Below are 16832 nucleotides of genomic sequence, written 5' to 3'. Positions count from 1 at the left end.
TTGCATCTATCACTGACTTAAACAGCACCCACATTTTCTGGTTGAGAAATGAGGCCAAAGTGGAGATGACAGAGAGAATCTTCTTTTGAGGTTGTCCCGGGAACCTCCTTCCTCCCTCTTTTCCTCTCTACTTGAGACAACACATACCTGTTCTGTCCTCATACAAATCTTGCCCAAACCACATAAGGCTCTCTCAGTCTTATTGATCTTCATTAAATTCAACTGTCTTTTCAACATCTCAGCACTACCTCACCTACTTCCTTCTGAACTCAATTGGCTCTGCTTGCAGATTGGCTGATTTAGGGCACAAGCCTAACCAGGTCTACTCAGAAGTAAGTCCTATTTTGTTCAATGGGGCTTACTCTCAGGAAAGTGTGGTTAGGATTGCAGCCTTAGGATTCCAATCTTTTTGAAGCATTCTCACATGGGGTTGCCCAAACCCCTTTGATCTCCAGTGGGGCACTCCTGACACCTGGCTCCTGATACCTATGCACTGACAGGGCTCAGTTACCCCCCCTCACATATTATCCAGGCAGCCAATCTGATTCCTCCAAGTTTTGGCAAGTACTCCTGGACAGGTTGCTTTAGCTCTTGGGGTGCTCATGACTCATCTCTCAGGGGGCTGCCCCACCAGTCCTGGCCCCCAGGGGCACCTCAGGCTACAATCTCCACTGGCATAGTTTGTCTGGAACAGTTCACAGGCAAAATGCCCCACTTAGTTCCACCTGAGAGCAGCCCCAGTCGTTGTCTCCAAATCCATTCAGGACTTTCCAGGCCCCTCTTCCTTCTCCCGGGGGTCAGATGCTACCCTCCCCTTCTTTCTCTCCAGGCTGCTGCACTTTCCTTCACCTTCAGCAGCCCTGACCTGGGATGGGCCTCCAGAGGCTGGCTCAGGGTGCTGGAGCCTCCTCCCCTCTTAAAGTGGTCCCACTTTCTGTGTCCTCACCTGCCTCTTCTCACGGGCTTCTCCAGCCCCACTTTCTGGGGCTGAGACTCCCTCTCCTGCTTCTCCAGGCCAACCCACCAGCCCCGGTTTCCTGGCAAGGGCTCCTCGATGCGGGATGAGGGGGCTCTGGCTCCTGTGGTACTCCTGCCTCCCCTCAAGCAGAGGGCCGCCCTGCCTGCTCCTGTCTCCCAGAGGCCTCCCAGGGCCACCAGCTTTCCCCAGGGGGGCTACCCCTGGAGGTTCAGGCTGCCCCACGTTCCTTCCCTGAGGGAGCCCCCCCCCCACTGCTGCTGTTCTGTGAGGCTCCTCTCACTCCCTTGCAGAGAGGGGGGGGCCGCTTCTCGCTCGCCCCCCCCCCAGGGGGCTCCACGACCAGGACCCAACTCGGCTGCCACCCAAGCGAGGGCACTGCACATGGGAGAAGGCACTCAGGCCCCGCCCCCTCCAGCCTTCAGGTGACACGAGGGGCGGGGCCAACTCAATGCCCCACCCCCACAGCTCTCAAATGATAGAAGCAACGGGCAGGTCCCCGGCCGGAAGTACGCCCGACCCGCTTCCTGGTTACCATGGAGATCACCTCGACTTCCGGTTTAAGGTCCTCAAGAGGGTACCACCGCCGAGAATGCCTGATCCGTCAAGAAAGGAGCCCGAGTCGGTTTATTTTCAAAAATTTAAAAGTGAAATCCGGTCACAGCCTCACAAAGCAGAAACGGTTTTCACCATAGAGGTGCCACAGGGTAGAGCGGCTACATTCCATACAAACCATAGACTTCTCCCGGCTAGATCGTCCACTGCAGGCTCCCTTCTTTCCGCCAGTGCACATAAAGAGACCATTATCCACACATTGCCAAGTTGGGGAAGGAAGCTGAGGCTCTGGGAAGCAGGGGCGCGTAGTTGGTGGGGAGGCAGGTGAGGCAGAGCCTCTCCACCGGAGTCCTTCGAAAAGCGCTGCCGCCACATGAGGCACCCAAGCACCCACAACCCATGCGCTTAGTGGGGAGGCAGGTGAGGCAGAGCCTCCCCACCAGAGTCCTTCGAAAAGCACAATTGCCGTGAGAGGCACCCAAGCACCCACAACCCATGTGCTTAGTGGGGAGGCAGGTGAGGCAGAGCCTCCCCACCGGAGTCCTTCAAAAGGCGCCACCGCCGTGAGAGGCACAAAAGTACCCACAATTCATGCGCGGTTGTGGGTGCTTGGGTGCCTCATGCGGTGGTGGCACTTTTTCGAAGGACTCCAGTGGGGAGGCTCTGCCTCACCTGCCTCCTCTAAGTGCATGTCCCTGGAGGAAAGGCTACATACATATAAAAGCATGCATGGGATGGATAAAGGGAAGCTCTTTTCCCTCACACACAACCCCAGAACCAGGGGACAGCCACTGCAACAGACCAGCAGGACAGTTAGAAGACACAAAAGGAAATATGTCTTGACCAGCACATAATGAGTATGTGAAACTCCCTTCCACAAGATGTGATGTCACATGGCCTAGATGTCTTAAACCCAATACAAATTTTGGACATAAATGGACAAGCGTATGGAGGAAAAGTCCACCACAGGTTCCACACCAGGATGACTATATGCAGCCGCTGGGTTTCTGAGGTAGCCTATCTCTGAATGCCAGATGCAAGGGAATGGCAACAGGATACAGGTACCATGTTGTCCTGAGTGATCCCTGAGACATCTTGTCAGCCACTATGAAATATAGGAAGCAGGACAAATGGGTCCTTGGCCTGATCCAGCAGGGCTGCTGTTATGAGGTTGAGTGGCTTACCAACACCTCTCTAATAGTTCGGTTGATTTTGCAAATCAAGAGTCACGGTGAAGCTAGGGAAGTTTTTCAAACTACACTTCAGTGTAGTCCAGTGTCATTACAGTCTTGTAGAATAGTGTTCAACTGATGGTATGTGTACCACTTCTGGTATGTTGGGTGTTGTCCAGTAGTATGGAAATTCAAAAGTGTGAGAAACTCATTATGGTGCTGGGAAGCTGGTGGGGCAGTCAGCAACCAGGGATCTCATGAGGCTGGCCCTGGCGCTATCTCGGGCAGTCTCACTATATCTTGGGGCCAACAAAATATGGCCACACCCAGGTGGATGAGGCTAGCAGCCTCATAAACCAAGGCCAGGAGGAGTAGGGGATGGCATTGACTGGCCACTGCTGGACCAGAGAATGAGACCCTGAGGAAGCTAGGCTCTGCCCCCACCCCTGCCACTGGAGGAACTAGCACCTCCCCCGCCCCGTGGGGATATTGACCTGGCCCCAGCGCAAAGGCCAAGTTTCCAGCTGGGTCCTAGCTGCTGGACCTTGCAGCAACGGCACAAACTACAACCCCACTGGGAACAAAGCCCAGACTGCAGCCCAGCCATGGGAACTAATCTTGGTGGTACCTAAGATCATAGGATTGCAGCCTAACAGCACTTACAGCAACCCTGAAATATAGTTCACTGTTAATATTTAGGGGAGGAAAGGCCCCAGTTTGCGGAGGAAATGGCCCCCATTGGCGGTCTCCATTTTTCATGCCACCCTTGAACCAAGGAGAACTCCTAAAATGGGATGAAAAGGGATTCATCCACCCAGATTTTCTTTAAGCATACCCCTAAGGAATACGAAGTGTTAACAATATGAAAACAGGGGAACAATCTCAAGAGCTAGATCTCTGTGGAGACCGACCCCCCCCCCCCAAATCTCAGTGTATGACCCAAGAGGTAGAACTGGATTTTCTGCAATGTGTAAATAATCCTGAGACTCACAAAAATGAGAATTGCTTACCTGGAGATTCCTGTTCCTGGTAGGCAGTTTGCTTCTGCTGTCTTTTCTTCCAGAAAAACATGGAAGATCTGTGTGTCTATGTAGGTCAGTGATTCCCAAAACCTTTAACATCAGGACTCACTTTTTAAAATGACACTCTTATTGGGACCCAACTAGGTTTATGAGGCTTAAAAAAAAAAAAGATCTAGAAAGAAATATTGTCTATTTACTTATAAGTAATATTTTTATTTATTTATAAAAAAAACCTCCATTTCTCATAACGAAACAGCCCTAATGAACTTTAATGAACATTCTCATTCCTTACCACAGAAATTTTTTTTTTCAAAAAACAGAATCTTCTGGGTTTTTGAAAATCTTTATTAGGGGGCATCAACAAAGACACATTGATCTCTTGTATTTACACATGGTTGCAAACTGCAGGAGCTCAGCTCCCTGCAAACCACAGAACATGAGCTGTTTGCAGTGTAACTAGTAGCAATCCAATTTTTCAATAGCCTCAGGGCTTGAGGCAGTTAGTTATCTGATCTCTCCATCACCTGTTATATTGGAGGCTCCACTCAGCCCTTCATGACCCATCAAAAATTAGACCACAACCCCCCAATGGGTCCCAACCCAAAGTCTGAGAACCACTGATGCTCGGGTCTGCATCAGGATCAGAGAGCTTTTGGCTACACTGACCACAGTCACATGACCTCAAGCAATCCATAGTTTCAGTGGCAGACTCAGGGCCCAATCCTATCCAATTCTGCAGTGCTGCTGTGCCTATGGGGTATGCACTGCTTCCTGTGTTGGGGATGCAGGCACAGAGGCCTCCTCAAGGTATGGGAACATTTGTTCCCTAACCACGGGGCTGCATTGCAGCTGCACCAGTGCTGGAAATTTGGATAGGGTTGGACACTTACCCCTCCCCACTCCCAGGGCAAAGGCCCACAATTCCACCTCCCCACAGAGATGCCACCCCCACAGGTGCGAAGCTGTCCCCTACCTTTCAAGCACAGCCTCATGTGACATTAGGACCAACTAGGGAAGCCTTCTGAGGCTCTCTCACGGTCTTAAACTTTACTTCCGGAAAAACGGAAGTAGTTTCCTACCCCATCAGGAGCTTCAGTAAAGCTTCCCATGCGGTCCTAGAAACACGCTGGCTGAGTACTGAGGGCATTTGCTCCGTGCTAGGATTGCTGCTGCATAGTTTGTTGAGTGTGCTTAAGGGCCTAAGCCCTTGAGGACACTCTTATCAATATGTCTTATCAATATGTCATGGGTAGACATGAATATATGCCTGTCATCACAGGGATGCTATCAATGCCACTAGCACCTTTGTGAAGACTCTTGGCATGGTGTCCAGGCCAAGCTTTGTGTTGAAAGTGTGAGAACTTGAAGAACTGAAGGTACTGTATAGTTGATGTTCTTTCCAAATGGGTATATGCAAATAAGGCCTCTGTCAGGTGTATGGAAATAATCTCCTGACTCCAGTGAGGCCAAGATGGACTTCGTTGTTTCCATCTTGAACTTGTGTTTGACTATGAACCAATTGAACCACTTTGAGACTACAGTAGTTCTGAGTTCTCCATTCCTCTTTGGTATCAGGAGTAGTTCAGAGTACACTCACAAAATTCTCTCCAGGACAGGAAGCAGCTCTATCACCCTTATCTTTAATAAATGTTCAATTGCCTTGGTCATCACCTGATGTTTTGCTGCAGTCTGGAATCTTGGTACCCTACAGGAGAGAAAGTTCAGGGAGTACCTTCTTGACACCACATCTCAAACCCAAATGCCAAAAGTAGTTAGATACCACCAATAAACAAATTCCAAGAGATAGGCCCATATAGGCAAGAGGGAAGAGAGGGAGTTGGAGTTAGGCGTTTCTGAGCTTGTTGGGCCTGGTGGTTGGATTACCTGCAGAGGCAGCCAAAGTTTTCCTCTGCTGAGGTTTTTGTTTCTACTCCACTTTGGACAGAACTTGTATTGGTCTTTTGGTCTGAAAAAGACTTGTATTGGTCTTTTGGTCTTATTGGTCTTTGGTCTTTTATCTGGCGTGCTCCCTGGGGCATTTGGTGGGCCGCTGTGAGATACAGGAAGCTGGACTAGATGGGCCTATGGCCTGATCCAGTGGGGCTGTTCTTATGTTCTTATGAAAGAATGTTGCTGGGACCAAAAGGAGTGCTGGGATTTTGCCTTAGACCTATCCTTCTGGGGGGGGGGGAGAAAAGCACCTTCCTCTTGTCCTTGTTTTTAGACAGGATTGACGCTAGGGCCTCCCCGAACAGCTTAGCTTCAGGGAAGCTTAGCTTCCCCACGAAACATGCTTGCAACCTGAATCAACCTCCCAATGGCAAAGCCAGATATTTCTCTTGGCTACCATGTTGTGTGTTATTGCCCTTCCAGAAAACTGCATGGCATCCAACGTTGCATCAGCTGAAAATGCTGCTGCCAGCAAAGTATTTTTTAAGGTGTCTCTAGCAGACTTTGAGGATAGATTCAACTTTGCCAACTCCTCTGCCCACAAAACAGTGGCCCTAGTCAGAATGGAATCACTGATGAACTTGCCTCAAAACACATCTTCAATGCCAACTCCATGCACTTATTGCATGGGTCTTTAGGGCTTCCTTCCCCCTCTGAGGGAATAATAGCATGTGAGGAAAAAGCAGCTACTGGGCCATCGATTCCTGGAATGGAATGGACGTCCAAAGCACATCCAACACTCTTTGAGGTAAGGAGTAGAGCTTATCAGCCACCTTTGAAACCCATCTGCCTTGGGACAGCAGAACCCATTTTGCCTCCATAATCTTCCAAAAGGCATCTGGGAACAGAACCTCTGCTGGTTTCGATGGACCCCAAGGAAAAAGGGGGCTTGGCAGAGGACAGGGTCAGATCAGCAGCCTTGGCTTTTCCTCTCCCAGCACTGGACTCCAGATTAAGTGCCCTAATAGTCTTTGCTAACATCTTAGAAAAAAAACATCCAGAGAAAACATCCTGTCCATGTTCCCTTGCAGAGCATTAGGCTCTTCGCATGACAGCTCATCCTTCTCCCTCGGAGATGATTCCTTGGGAGAAGTAGAATGGACAGCCATGCATCCCCGGTCACCCTAAATCTTAGTCTGAGGGTGTTTCCCCTAGTTGTGGGGGAGCTGCCTGACGTGTCTGCCTATAGGCTGTCCCCGCTTTTTATGTCATTTTTGAGCAAAAGAGTCACTCTATGAGCCGAAGAAGCTTGAGCCCAGAGGAGAAGAGGGAGGAGAGGTGGAAGATGAAGGGGACCTAGGTCGTCTATCCATGTTTCCAGAACTCCTGCCATTCTCTCTCTGGTTGGGTGCCTGATTGCAATAGCTCCCAACCAGCAAATTTAGTTGACACCATCTCCTCCACTAAGGTCCTAATCCAGGTTATTACCTGTGATTGAGTCTAGGACCCCAACTGAATCTGCTTCTCCCAGGAGCCGCTCTCAATCACTGACATCTCTGAGGCTGACTTTCCTCCCAGGAAGGCATACCTCTGTAATCATAAGCTGAACTCCACCTCTTGACCCTGAGGGGAGAACAAGCCTGGGTCACGCAAGCAGCTCAACGATGGCGCCTGCGAGCTCCTCCAAACATCTGAAAACATTGGTGACCATTGGACAGGCCCAGTGTTTCTGTCAGAGGACTCTGTCAGTTCATGCTGCTAGTGCACCAAGGCGTCCAGGCGAACCAGGAGGCCTGTCAGTCCCAGATGTCTTATCCACTAACGCTACGAAGGAGGTGTGGAAAGACATGGTCCTCTGAGACCACAGCATGCCAAGTGACAACAAGGCAAGCAAGAAAGCACTAGAAGGGACCTCTGCTTGTCTCTGCAGTTCACAGGACAGGCTACGGATGGTGCGGCTGAGAGGTTCTAGCCTCTGACGCAGCTAGGCATGAAGCAAATTCCTGCAGCCAATATGGTCACCCTACGGGAGTGCAGCTGGAAAGTTCTCCCCTTTCCCTTGAAGGGCTCAAGCCCTAACTTTTAACAAAGTGAAAGATGGAAGGTCTGAGGAGATCAAACACACACTATGGCAAAGAGCCCGACAGCTAGCATCTGTTCAAGCAAAAACTGATTTTATTGCATCTATATCCCACCATTCTATCATGAAGGAACTAAAGATTAGTCTCTAGGGTTGATAGGGAATCTCCCACTCAAGCTGTAACCAGATCCAAACCAGCTTGCAAGATTTAGTAGGGATTCTGGATTTTGTGCTTTCAGAACACAGCCATAGGACAAGTAAATAGTTCCAGACCTCCTCCTATGGATACTGGGGATGCCCCTGAACATTAGTACAATTTAAAGACTTCTCCCTATTGAAATTCTTCTTTAAAGAGGTTGCTATAAGCTTAGCAGCTCATAGCAACTTTTAGGCTGCCTCCCGCAACTTGGTTGCTTAAAAAAAACTATAGAGAGGTTAACAGGAAGCAGAACTTAACTGCTTCCTGTTAACCTCTGTGTAGTTGTTTTTTTTCCCCCCAACAACCAGGCTGCCAGAAGGGTTGCTATCAGCTGCTAAGCTTATACTGAGCTTGTTTAAGAAGAATTCCAACAGGGGGAAGTCTTAAAATTGCACTAATGGGCACATGGGGGGGTACAGCATTCATGGATAACTAAAACCACAGATCGGGATCCACGAATACAGGGAACCCCCCCCCCCCCCCATGTACTGCTAACATACTTCAGAAGGTTGGTTGGAAGGGTTACTAAGGCAAAAAAGCACCCTGAACATTTGAGTATAAAGGCAGTGCTGTGCAACAGGGTTACTTCCTTGCTGAATCAGCTGCCAAAGGACAAGCATAAGGCCAGACAGTTTTATTTTCTTTTAATCAAAAACATTTATTCAACTAAAGGTAACCTAACACAGGAATAACATAAGGGAGAGGTAACAAAAGGGGAGGGCTGCATCATTTTTGCCCTTCCTGTCACAGAGCGTGATAAAAAGATGGCAGCTCTCCCAGAGGAATCTTACTTTGTGCCCCCAGAACTCCTTTAAAAACTGAACGACTAAGCACATGCTTACACGCACAAAGAACACAGGAACGTGCTGAAATGTAATAAACCCAGGGAGATGGGCGTGCCCAGCAATTCTCCCTTCCCACAATCCATTACAGATTGCTATCAAAAGGGAAGCATGTTCCTGTCACCAGACCTGCAGTGGGGGAAGAGGAAGGAGATAGAAAAAAACCAGCAGAACTCCTCCAAACACCACCACCACCCTCTGGGTCAGCTCTCAATTGCATTCGATTGTTTCTTTTCTAGCCTCTGCCTCAAAGCTACAAAAAGAACTCAAAGAGGTTCATCCTGACAAGGAAAAAGCACTGAAGTTTTATACAAGGTGAAGGTATGGCACACATGTGCACAAGTCTGTTTTTACAAAGGATTCTGAGCATCTGTCATGACATCATCACAGCAGCTGAAGAAACTCTCACCTCCCACATAATCAAAGCAAAGAGGTCAGGTTCAGTTGCAGGGGACAACAGAGGAAGGAAGTTGCAAGACAATGTCACAAATCCCCACCCCCAAAGTCAGAACTGGAGCACCAGCAAAGACTTTCCTGGTACCTCTCAGCTGGAGGCCATTCCACAAAGCCAGGCAGTCTTGATGTTGGGCCATGATTGTACAAATCAACACCTGGCCACTGCTGAAGTTAAAAAGCAGAGTTCAGCTGAGTTTGCTTGGTGCTATATCAATTTTTTTTGTCCCCCACTACCCTTTTGCATGGAGGATGGAAGCCTCTTGCAGGATGAGCCATCATGGGTGCTTCAGAAGGTAAAGAATGGCAGCTGGGGAATGACACGACATAAACAAATGCCTCCCAGAGCCCCATTCCACTAGATCTGGCCCTTCAACTCCTCAACGGTGATTCTGCTCAGTTGTCCGATTCTCTGCAAAACAAGCAAGAGGACTAAGCAAGAGGAAGGTGATAGTGAGCGAAAGGGTGCACTCTTCACAAGCACCAGGGGTTGAGATGATCATCCATTTTTGGTTGTTTTGCCCCAACCTAAAGCCATATGGCTTAAGGAGAACTTCCTGCTATTGGGATCTGTTGCCCTACAGCAGCGGTGCCCAAACCCTGGCCCTGGGGCCACTTGCAGCCCTCGAAGACTCCCAATCTGGCCCTCAAGGAGCCCCCAGTCTCCAATGAGCCTCTGGCCCTCCGGAGACTTGCTGAAGTCCGCGCTGGCCTGATGCAACTGTTCTCAGCGTGAAAGCCAACTGATTGACCTCTTGTGTGAGCTGTGGGACTAGGGCTCCCTCCACTGCTTGCTGTTTCAAGTGTGTGATGCAGTAGCGGCAGCAAAGGCTGGCTTTGTTTTGTGCAAGGCCTTTCATAGGCCTTGAGCAATTGCAAGACCTTCATTCATTCATATGTTCCATCTCTAATATATTCATTTATGTAAAGTTATTCAAATTTGAAAAGTAAATTAAATCTTTTTTCCCCCGGCCTCCAACAGTGTCAGAGAGATGATGTGGTCCTCCTGCCAAAATGTTTGGACACTCCTGCCCTACAGCATGTTCCTTTGCATACTGAGGGCTAATAAGCTCCACAGAAAGGTGGGGAGAATGGAAAATTCATAGCAATCCATCCTTAGTCACCACCACGCTGTACATAGCGGACAAATATTTTCATGGCACCTTACAGAGGGGCCATAGCTCAGTGGTAGAGATCCTGCTTTGCATGCAGGTTCAAGGTTCAATCCAGACAGCAAAGGCCCTTCTCCGCCTGAAACCTTGGATAGTCACCACCAGTCAGTTCAGTAAACACTGAGCTGGATGGGCTAAAGGTCTGACTTGGTATAAGCCAGATTCATGAACTCCTGTCTGGGGTGGCCCTTACCTGCCATCTCCATGGACCATCCCCAGGGGCCAGAGGCATCTGGTGCTATCCTCTTCAGGACGGCCAGCCCCGTTACCTGGTGGCCCACCAGGAGTGATGCCGCAGTCACCACAAAGACCATCAGGGGTGAGAGGGGTGAGCTCCATCAGTCATTGCGGCTAACACCTTGATGCAGCAACCACTTCCAGGTTTGCCACGGGGTGTCCAAGCCATGGGCAGCTCCACTCCCTTTGGCCAGCTGGCTGACTTCCAGAGTGCACAGCCACAGTCTCGGCAACCTCTCAAAGAAGTTGACAGAAGAACCAGGTAGAGGGAGATGGCACAGGGCTGGAAACACTCAGATGCTGACTGCTGACTTTATGGGTGAAAGCCATAAAGAAAGCCAAACCAGGAATGAGGAACCATCCATGCTTAAAGTAGGGCAGAGGCAGGAAGGGGCAGGATGGAGGCATGAGGATATAAGCAGGTTATGCAGATGAGGAGCTCAGTATAAGGTAGGCACCAACCCTAGGAGGCTGACTGCCTGTGACCCACCAAGTAAAAGCAGAGTGCTGGGTGATTTTAACCCAATCCCCTTGCCATATCTGAGGCTGCCTTAAGCTCACAACAAGGCCCAGAAAGGTTTTGCCCTGGACATCTTGCCCCCACCACCAGAGGCGGGCCCATCAGAACAGCCGGTACAGGGCCACCGACACCATAACCGTACATCTTCAGATAAAAGTACTTCAGTTAGTAGAGCTGGAATGGGCCTCTGTGTACCTGAGGTCACGGAGAGCTCCTGCCATTCAAAGGAGACAGCGCTGGGTGAGATGGACCAATGGTCTGACTCCATCTAAGATAGTTCCGTACCATTCCAAGTCAATCCAATCCAATTTCTTGTTATAGGGATGAGCTATAGTTCAGTGGTTGAGCACATTGAACAGGTCCGATGTTCAGTCTCCAGTTAGGACTGCAGGTGGCAAAGCCAACAGCAGTCCCTAGAGAGCCACGGCCAATCACAGTAGTCATTATTAGACTAGATCAGGGGTGTCATACTCATTTCATACAGCAGGCCAAATTGCATTCATGGCGCCAGCTGGGAGTAGGAAGTGATGTCATTAAGCAGAAAGTTACATATTAAGTAGAAGTAACCTGACATAAGCACTTGGTTCTCACCTAGGAACTTATTAGCTGCAAATGACAGAGGAGAAAATATGCAAACCTTGATTAGTCATAAAGTAACTACAAGTCAGCAACTTGACAATGCCTGAAAGAAGGCAAATTCCTAAAAAATTATAATTTTTTAAAAGCTTTCTAATCTTAAAAAATCAGAAGTATGATTTCTCAAGGTCTTAAGTTCCAAAGTCTTGTGAGACCTTAAAACTGTACTGGAGGCCTCCAAACCTTGGCCATGCAGATTTCCACAGCTGCACCATGACGAGCTGCTGTGGGCCAGATGAAGAGCTTCTAGGGGCTGGATACTTATGTTTGACACCCTGGACTAGATGGACCAATGGCCTTACTCAATAGAAGGCAGCTACACAGGAAGGAGCCATAGCTCAATGATGGAGTACCTGGTTTGTTAGCACAAAGTCCAAGGTTCAGTTCCTTGTGACATCTCCAGTTAGGGCTGGGAATGGTTAATCATGGGAAGCTGCTGTCAGTCACAGTAGTAGACAATACCCACCTGGACAGAAATAACCTGAGTAGAAAACAGCATCTTATTTTTACCTTTAAGGACTAATATCTATACTGCAGCACTTCCTTGTGAATGTTAAGAGTCTTCTATATATGGTACCATGAGCCTGCTCGGAAGCATAGCATTAACACCGCTGCTGTTATTCCTGCTCTTCCCAAGTAATATTCTGTCCTTTCCCAAGTAATGCTAAGCTGCTACAGAATGGCCAGGGTGACCCTCCATAGTCCAGCAGATAGTTCACTTGACTATTACATTGCAGAAGATGCCATTCTCCGTACGATTCTCCCACCCCAATGGTACTTAGGAATGGGGCAAAAAATTCTGTAAAGGAACTGTCTGGAAGTGGCCTGTCCTTCATCTGACTCTCAGTGGCTATCAAGACCCAGAAGCAGTACTATGTTCTTTGAGTTTACTGGTACCAAGAAGGGCACTCAGTGGTTGCCACCACAAAGTCATTAGTAGAGGTCTTTGTTTCCAGTAAGATAGGTTTACAGCCTCACTGAACACAATAGCCTTACTTCTGAGTAAGGCAAATAACACCATTTTCAAACACGTCTAGTCATGAGCAAGAAGAGCCAGCCCTACTGCTGAACAGGCAACACCGCCCTGCTGCAAAAAAACAGAGCAGAAGAGAGCTGTTGGCCTCAAAAACTAGCATAGCCCATGTTGGCTGAGCTAAGTTCACTGCAGAGAATGTTTCAAGAACCAATCTGCTGTTTTGCAAAGGTTGAGGATAATTTACTATGGTGTTTTATTTGGCTAACTGTTTCTGAAGGTACCCCATTAGTGAAGAATAAAGTAATTCTGAAAGCTTTTAAAAACTAATAAATTCATAGATTTAAGTCAAGTTCCAGGTGGACCCCAAGGAACAACCAGCTGGTCTCTGTCATGGGCTATTACTCAAATTCTTCAGAGATATGTACTTAACACACTTTTCTGAGGTAGGCAAAAGAGAGATCTTCAGCTAGTTCCTTATTGTCAGTAGGCCTTCTGTTCTTTCAACTTTCAGCTTTTAAGTTTCTAGCCCTCAAGTTTCCAAATAGTAAATATCCAGAAAGCTGCAGTGAGATGCCACCCTGGTAGGCATCAAAGTTTGTCGACTACTGGCAAGAGCAGCACCCCAAAGAACATGGACATTTGGGGCAGGCAGTTACAGCCAGAGTATATCAATTTGCTTTGCTTTTCTAACACACTCTCAAAACTGGACTACGTGTAAAGAAATTCCTCAGATGAGCAGAGAGAAAAGAAGCAGCGGTCCTGGGCTACCTAACATACCCAAAGAACTCATGGAAAAGAGTTCTTGGAAGTAGAGAAGGTCTTACCTGTACTTGACATGTAAGCTTTAGAGCCACTGTGCCTGGAACGATAACGATAACGAGCCTGCGAAGTGGAAAAGCTCTGGTTCCCCTTGTAGGCAGCTGTGTTTTTGAATGGCACCTTCTTTCGTGCAGTCTGTTTCCCTTTGAACCCAGACAGTTGTGGGAATCGCTTTAGAATCTCCAGCAGGAGTTTGGCTTTGTCTTCTGCAAACAGCATTCCATTGGTACTTTGGCCAACCAATTTGGATGACAGTGTCTTAAGACGAGGGTTGATGAGACTGAGGAGCTGCAAACGGCGATGCAAGGTCAGCCTCTGGTTGATGCTGCCGATGTGGCGGACAAGTTGCCGGATCCACTCTCGAAGCTCCATGGGGTCAACCAGTTTATCACTCTCCACAGCCTCTTCTGCTATCTCATAGATAGTTAAGGCTGGTGCAAGCATATCCAGGACCTCATCCTGAACTTGCCACAAAGTTAGTGATCCAGTCACAAGCTCTGTCATTTGCTGCTTACCAAGCAAATTCAGGATGCCACCATTGAGGCAAGGGGTTTCTGAGGTTCCCTCAGGTAATGTGGGACGGGGACAGACAGACAAGAACTGCTGTCGCGTCTTGCTCCTCAGGATACCCTGACACCTCATCCACCAGCTCACCACTTGCTCACGTGGCGCCCACGGCTTTGGGGCAGCTGAGTTGCTGCTAGGTGGTGGAGAGCCACTCCTCTCAAGGCTGCCATCCTCTGTATCAGAGCACTCTTCCTTTATTTCCTGCTCGCGCATTCCTGTATCTACTTGGCTCTCATCTGGACTCTCTCCACCTTCAGATCTTGCAGAATCATAGTAGTCTTGTTGAACTCTATCAGAACTTGGCTGCTTGTTCAAGATCTCAGGGCAACCCCACTCCCTTTTCCCTGTGTTTGTACTTGCATGTTCTCCTCCCCCCCTCTTGGGGATGTCCCTCTCCCCTACCCTGAGATTTGACTGGCTCTGTTCCCACACTGGTTGACTTCTGCTGCCAGCACTCCCAGAGCATTCCAATTCAGAGATGCCCCAGCTCCTGTGATCTCCAGTTGGGTTCTTCTGCCCCCTGGCTCTGTCAGGGCTCAGGCACTCCTCTCCCCTCCTCTCAGCACCCCTCCACTTGCTTTCATTTCTGGCAGAATCTGTGTGGAACGGCTCCTGCACAGGTTGGCCTCTACTGCCAGAGTGCTGCTCTCTTGGCTCCTTCTGGCTGGGCCCCCAACCCCCTTTTTCACAGCTGGGGCTGGGCTGCCTCATCTCAGGGTTCCCCCAGCTCCTGTTCTCTTGACCGAGGCTCTGAGGCTCTCCTCCCCATCTCTCTGGGCTACCCTGACTGCCCCTCCCAGGATTCTTTGAGGAGGACTCCCCAGGGTGCTGGCTCCACTTTTCAGGGTGCTGGCTCCACTTTTCAGGAGGCTGGCTCCACCTTTCCGGGGGCTGGCTCCACCTTTCCGGGGGCTGGCTCCAGTCACCAGGGTCCTCTGGTCCGCCCCACTCCGGGCAGTTGCCCCACCTGTCACTGTCATTCCCAGGGCCACTGGGGCCCCAGCCCATGCTGGCAGGGGGCCCCCCTGAGCTGCCACCACCTGCGTTCCCAAAGCTCTCCCACCGGGAGTTTCTTGGGGGTGGCCCCCCCCACCTTTGGGGGTACGGCCTGTCCCACGGCCCTTCCCTGCTCGGGCCATCTTCATCTCCCCAGTCCCTCCACCGGGGGTCCTGTGGGGGGAACCTCTGGCTCTCGGGGGGAGGCCAGGGCCCCTCCCTGCCCTCTCTGGGGGGGAAGCCACGTCCCCAAGGGGGGGGAGGCCCCTGCCCAGGGCTCCCCCAGTCGGGCGGGGGCATGCCGGGGCCTTCCGCCTGAGGCAGCTCCGGGCCCCAGCGGGTCCTCCGTGGCGGAGGCGGGCGACACCAGCCCTCCGCCCACTGCTGGGCCTCCCCGGGGCCTCCGGCCTCCATAAACCCCTCCGGGTATCGGCTCGGCCGCTTGCGCCGGCCACGGGACACGTTCATCGAAAACAGGGGCCGGGGAGGGCCGCACTGCGCCATGGCCGCCACAAGGCTCCGCGCAGCGCGCAGAAAGGCCGTTAACAGAGCACAGAGCGACGCACTTCCGCTTCGCGTCTGTTTCCGCCCGGATACACCCGCAGAAAAAGAGGGTGCGACCATCGAGAGGGTGGCTAGAGTGGCGCGTCGAGAATGGAGGTCTTTTGCCCATAGAGCGCTAAAGGACTAGAGTCACACCGCAGCGCCAGTCCCTCGCTTACGCGTTTTCACAACTTCGTCCATTCACTGGGATCACGCCCCATTGAACTCAATGGAGTCTTCACTGCTAAGGTCTATTGAGTTCAATGGAACATCATCCCAGTGATGAGTGGGCACAGTTTTGGGAGTGAAAACTGAACAGCACAGAGAGATCTATTATTATTATTATTATTATTATTATTATTATTATTATTATTATTATTATTATTATTATTATCATCATCACTTTTAAAAAATCAATTGTATTTATTTATTTTAATTTATTTTAAAATTCATTTTATTTAGTTTTTTTCTTTCTGCTCCTGAGGGGGCCCCCAAGCCCCCCCCCCACAAAATGTCATTTTAAATTATAATGAATATATAATGACATAAATTATGATGATATAAATTATAAAATGCCCAGTCAGAAATCCACAATAATTTAAAAAGAAATAAACAAACATTCAATAAATAAATGAATACTAGAACAAATCAAGCACTATTTAAAAAATAAACACAACTGAGGTAAAACAAAAAACAAAAAAACACCTGATCAGAATACAGAGACCGAATCATATGGGGGGGTCAACTTAACTGAAATGCCTTCCTAAACAAAGGGGGGGGGGAGAGCAGAAGAGTCTCAGAGTGCAATCCTATGCATATTTACTCAAAAGTAAGTCCCATGATGTTTGAAGAGACTTACTGACAGGAAAGTGTGCATAACATGCAGGGACGTGTGAAGGGTGGGGAGGCAGGTGAGGTAGAGCCTCCCCACCGGTGTCCTCCAAAAAGCACCGCCGCCACGTGAGGCGTGCAAGAACTCACAACCCACGTGCTCTGCACTCCCTCTGCATGTGGCATGTAAGTACTTGCACACCTCACACTGTGGCAGCACTTTACAAAGGACTCTGGTGGGGAGGCTCTGTCTCACCTGCCTCCCCATCCACCGCATATCCCTGATCGGATTGGATCCTCAAGAGAAAGAGAATTCTGCAGCCTTGCCCTAATGTGTGTTTCCCCA

General features: G+C 49.5%; 1 protein-coding gene across 1 annotated transcript; it reads right to left on the bottom strand.

The window, feature by feature from the left end:
• Nucleotides 1–8526: 8526 nt before the first annotated feature.
• LOC136658887 (filaggrin-2-like) lies at nucleotides 8527–15662 on the bottom strand. Its single transcript, XM_066635827.1, has 2 exons — nucleotides 13555–15662; nucleotides 8527–9601 (listed from the first exon to the last, which is right to left on the bottom strand). Exons 1-2 carry the CDS (start codon nucleotides 15614–15616, stop codon nucleotides 9570–9572), a joined length of 2094 nt encoding a protein of 697 aa, XP_066491924.1. The 5' UTR covers nucleotides 15617–15662; the 3' UTR covers nucleotides 8527–9569.
• Nucleotides 15663–16832: the final 1170 nt, after the last annotated feature.

The sequence above is a fragment of the Tiliqua scincoides genome, chromosome 8 (assembly GCF_035046505.1).
Source record: "Tiliqua scincoides isolate rTilSci1 chromosome 8, rTilSci1.hap2, whole genome shotgun sequence".
In the NCBI taxonomy this organism is placed as follows: Eukaryota; Metazoa; Chordata; class Lepidosauria; order Squamata; family Scincidae; genus Tiliqua; species Tiliqua scincoides.
The sequence above is the reverse complement of the archived record's forward strand: the minus strand, read 5'-3'. Positions and strand labels throughout refer to the sequence as shown.

What these genes read in the sequence shown, in the direction of transcription:
- LOC136658887 (XM_066635827.1), bottom strand. Translation starts at nt 15,616, where the DNA reads ATGGCGCAGTGCGGCCCTCCCCGGCCCCTGTTTTCGATGAACGTGTCC. An exon ending in AGCTTACATGTCAAGTACAG is followed by an intron (nt 9,602 to 13,554) that starts GTAAGACCTTCT and finishes CTTGTTTTGCAG; the next exon opens with AGAATCGGACAACTGAGCAG.